This window comes from Lepidothrix coronata, unplaced genomic scaffold, assembly GCF_001604755.1.
Source record: "Lepidothrix coronata isolate B3197 unplaced genomic scaffold, Lepidothrix_coronata-1.0 Scaffold366, whole genome shotgun sequence".
Taxonomy (NCBI): domain Eukaryota; kingdom Metazoa; phylum Chordata; class Aves; order Passeriformes; family Pipridae; genus Lepidothrix; species Lepidothrix coronata.
In genome coordinates this window covers 43,664-47,841 of record NW_016690546.1, presented here as the reverse complement: position 1 = coordinate 47,841, position 4,178 = coordinate 43,664, and the positions used below count along the sequence as shown (strand labels likewise).

The window sequence follows — 4,178 nt, the reverse complement described above, 5'->3', positions numbered from 1 at the left end:
GGGCTGGAACCCACCTCGGGATCAGGGGCAGCACCCCTGGGTCCCCTCTGTGCCTTGGGGGAACAGTGTGTGAGAGTGTGGGACAATGGGTGACAATGTGACAGTGTGTGAGAGTGTGTGACAATGGGTGACAATGTGTGTGACAGTGTGTGACAGTGTGTGATTTTGTGGGACACTGACTCTGATGGTCTGTGACAGTGTGACACCGTGTGACCCTGTGACCCCGCACAGCACCAGGTGACCCCGTGTGTCCAGGTCTTCCCTCGGTGCCGCTGTCCCCTTGTCCCTGACCGCCGGTCCCTGACCCCTTGTCCTGTCCCACGGTGCTGAGGCCAGAGGGCAGGACGGGACCCCTGAGTCCCTTCTGCCTGTCCCTGTCCCTGTCCCTGTCCCCTGTCCCTGGCTGGGGGACAGGACAGGACCCCTGAGCCCCCCCTGTCACCCCTCAGGGCCCCGACCCCTCTGAGGAGCCCAAACCCGGCAAGGACAAGTCTGAGTTCAGGAACTACACGGTGAGTTTGGGGGGTCCCAGGGGATCCCACGTGGGGAGGGGGGCTCAGGGGGGGCCCAAAACCGGGTGGGGTGTCAGGGGGGGCCTGCATAAGGGTCCTGGGGGTTCTATGGTGTGAGGTGAGTGCTGGGGGTCCCGTGGGTGCCAGGGGTCCCCCAGTGAGTCCCTGTGTCCCCGTCTGTCCCCAGTGGCCACACTGGGGGTCCCACCCTGGGCTGGGAGAGCCCTGGGGGTCTCTGCCATGCCAGGCTGGGGTGGGGGGACACTGGGGGGCTCCCCTTGCTCTCCAGACCCCCCTGACCCCCCCGTTCTCCCTCCACTGCCCCACAGGAGGGGAAGCTGATCGACCGCGTGTACCACACGTACCTGCTCATGCACACACACCAGACCGTGGACTTCGTCCGCAGGAAGGTGGGAGCCCCCCGGTCACCCTGTGTCCCCCCGAGGGTCACCCTGTCCCCCCAGGGCCGGCCTGTCCCCCCTGGGGTCCCCACAGCAGGGGGGTGTCACAGCCCTCCCACCCTGCACCCCAAATCCAGTCCCGGTGCCCCGTCCCAGCCTGTTTGGGGGGACACTGAGGGGCACCCACGCCCCCAGCCCCACGGGGGACCCCGGGGGGGTGCCGGGGGGTGCCTCGGTGTCCCCAAAGCCGGGTGTCCCCAGAGAGCCCAGTACGGGCCGTGCTCCCTGCGGAGGATGAGCGTGATGGAGGCGCTGGAGCTGCTGGACCAGCTGGTGGACGAGTCGGACCCCGACGTGGATTTCCCCAACTCCTTCCACGCCTTCCAGACGGCCGAGGGGATCCGCCGGGCACACCCCGACAAAGGTACGACCACACCCCCCCTCTGTCCCCTCCCACCCCGCAGGGTCCCGTCCCGGGGGGTGACAATCTCACTCACCTCCAGACTGGTTCCACCTCGTGGGGCTCCTGCACGACCTGGGGAAGGTGCTGGTGCTCTTCGGGGAGCCCCAGGTGAGTGGGATGGTGGGGAGGGGGCACGGGGGAGCCCCCCGTGTCGGGGGAACCCTCCGGGGGCCGTTGTGACCCCCGTGCCCCCCGCAGTGGGCGGTGGTGGGGGACACCTTCCCGGTGGGCTGCAAGGTGCAGAGCTCGGTGGTCTACGGGGACTCCACCTTCCACGACAACCCCGACACCAAGGACCCCCGCTACAGGTGAGCCGGGGGGTGCTGGGGGTGGGGGGCTGCACCCCAGGGCCCGGCCGGGGTCCAGAGGGGGGGTCCAGCCCCTCACCCCCCACCCCGCTCCATCCCCAGCACCGAGTGTGGGATGTACCAACCTGGCTGTGGGCTGGAGAACGTCCTCATGTCCTGGGGCCACGATGGTGAGCCGGGGGGGCCGGGGGCGTCCTCTCCTCGGGGAAGGGGCCCCCACCCCCAAACGGGGCACTGACCCCCCAGGAGGGCCGTGCTGCCCCCCCCCACTGCCCCCTTTGCCCGGGGGTTGGAGCCCTCGGCGTGGGGCGGGGGCTGCAGCTCCCCGGGGGGAGCTGTGGCTTTCAGGGGGGGCTGCCCCTCTCGGGGTGCCCCCCCGGTGGGGGTCCAGCCCCTCCCCACACGCCGCCCCCTCCCCAGAGTACATGTACCAAGTGATGAAGTTCAACAAGTTCGCCCTGCCCAAGGAGGTGAGCTCAGACCGGGGGGCACGTGGGGGGACAGGGACCCCCCGTGGGGGTTCAGGGGTGCGGGGAGGGCCCCCCAAACCCAGCTGGCACGTCCCTGTCCCCCCCCAGGCCTTCTACATGATTCGCTTCCACTCCTTCTACCCCTGGCACGCGCACGGGGACTACGGGCACCTCTGCTCCGAGGAGGACCGGCGGATGCTGCCCTGGGTCCGGGAGCTCAAGTGCGTGCCCGGGGGGCACTGGGGGCTCAGCTGAGCCCCCCGGGGCTGTGGGAGGGGGGGTGATGGTGCACCCCCGGCCTGACCCCCCCTGTGCTCCCACAGCAAGTTCGACCTGTACACCAAGCAGGAGGACCTGCCCGACGTGCAGCAGCTCCGCGGGTACTACCAGTCGCTCATCGACAAGTACTGCCCGGGGCAGCTCTGCTGGTGACCCCCAAGCCCTGCCAGGACCACCCTCCACCCTGCTGGGACCCCGCCGGGCCCCTCACCCGCAGCAGCACCCAGCACCTCCCCCAGACCCCACCGTGGGGGCTCCACAATAAACCTGCTTGTGCCGCACCCCCCGGGCCAGTCACCTCCCCCCCTCATGTCACCCCAGGCACGGGGGGGCAGGACAGGGCCCAGGAGCCCCCCAAATCCCAGGAGAGCCGTGGGGCTGGAATGTCAAAGGCTTTATTTAGAAAATTATAGGAAACCTCTGGACCTCTGAGCTTGGGGCTGAGCCGGGGGAGGAAGCGCGGGATGGGCAGAGCCCATTGGGGGGGGGGACATGGGGGGCAGCCACCCCAAACTGCCTGGGGGGCACCTGAGGGGCTGGGCAGGGTAAGGAGGAGGGTTGGCACTGCCCGAACTGCTCCATCCTGCTGGCAAGGAGCCCCCCATCTGTGCTGAGCACCCCCAGCTGCATCAAATCCCCCCACCCTCGTGGGGCCCAGAGGGGTCCCTGGGCAGTGGGGAGGGGTCCCCAAGGGCTTCCTGGGCAGCGGGGAGGGGTCCCCAGCAGTCCCTGGGCTGCAGGGAGTGCTCCCCAAGCAGCGGGGAGGGGTCTCCAAGAGATCCCTGGGCACTGGGGAGGGGTCCCCAGGCTGCAGGGAGGAGTCCCCAAGGGGTCCCTGGGCTGCAGGGAGGGGTCCCCAGCGGTCCCCGGGCCGCAGGGAGGGGTCCCCAAGGGGTCCCTGGGCAGCGGGGAGGGGTCCCCAAGGGGTCCCTGGGCTGCAGGGAGGGGTCCCCAGCGGTCCCCAGGCCGCGGGGAGGGGTCCCCAAGGGGTCCCTGGGCAGTGGGGAGGGGTCCCCAAGGGGTCCCTGGGCAGTGGGGAGGGGTCCCCAAGGGGTCCCTGGGCTGCAGGGAGGGGTCCCCAGCAGTCCCCAGGCCGCAGGGAGGGGTTCCCAAGGGGTCCCTGGGCAGTGGGGAGGGGTCCCCAGCGGTCCCCNGTCCCCAGGCCGCAGGGAGGGGTTCCCAAGGGGTCCCTGGGCAGTGGGGAGGGGTCCCCAGCGGTCCCCGGGCCGCAGGGAGGGGTCCCCAAGGCAGTGGGGAGGGTCCCCCCCGCATGGCCACACCGTGCTGAAGGCACTGGGGGGAGAACACCGGGAGCCCCCCGGGGCGGGGCCCAACTGACCCCCCCACCCAGGGCCCCCCCGGGGCTGGCACACGGGCGGGGGGCTGCGGGCGCTACTTCTTCTTCTTGGGGCCGGGCCGCCCCTCCCCGTGGCCCTCGCCCCCCGCCCGGCCCCGCCCCTCTCCCCGCACCCCGTTGCGCTCCCCCCGCTCCCCCCGGGCCTTGTGGCGGGCGGGGGGCGGCCCCCCCCGTGCCCGGGGGCCCAGGGCCCGCAGCACCCCCACGGTGGCGGCCACCAGGTAGAGGGTCCAGAGCACGGCGGGGCCCGAGAAGGGCCGGGCCAGGCCCCGAACCCAGCCCAGGAGCCACGGCAGGGCCGCGTCCGACCGGCGCCGCGGGGGGGGCTTGTCCTGCCGGGAGACACGGGGTCAGGGCCAGGGAAGGGGGCAGGGAAGGGGGCAGGGAA

General features: G+C 71.5%; 2 protein-coding genes across 2 annotated transcripts in view; one reads left to right on the top strand and one right to left on the bottom strand.

Annotated features, from left to right (window-relative positions):
• Window positions 1-2,730, top strand: part of MIOX (myo-inositol oxygenase) — a 3,868-nt gene extending 1,138 nt beyond the window's left edge. Inside the window, exons 2-10 of the mRNA XM_017838886.1 lie at window positions 450-512; window positions 842-922; window positions 1,175-1,337; window positions 1,417-1,484; window positions 1,575-1,684; window positions 1,787-1,854; window positions 2,105-2,154; window positions 2,263-2,375; window positions 2,478-2,730. Coding sequence (XP_017694375.1) covers window positions 450-512; window positions 842-922; window positions 1,175-1,337; window positions 1,417-1,484; window positions 1,575-1,684; window positions 1,787-1,854; window positions 2,105-2,154; window positions 2,263-2,375; window positions 2,478-2,586 — 825 coding nt within the window. The 3' untranslated portion in view covers window positions 2,587-2,730. The remainder of the gene's footprint in view (window positions 1-449; window positions 513-841; window positions 923-1,174; window positions 1,338-1,416; window positions 1,485-1,574; window positions 1,685-1,786; window positions 1,855-2,104; window positions 2,155-2,262; window positions 2,376-2,477) is intronic.
• A 1,095-nt stretch (window positions 2,731-3,825) lies between these two features.
• LMF2 (lipase maturation factor 2) overlaps window positions 3,826-4,178 on the bottom strand; it is a 10,197-nt gene continuing 9,844 nt past the window's right edge. Inside the window, exon 11 of the mRNA XM_017838878.1 lies at window positions 3,826-4,122. Within this exon, the coding sequence (XP_017694367.1) occupies window positions 3,826-4,122 (297 nt within the window). The remainder of the gene's footprint in view (window positions 4,123-4,178) is intronic.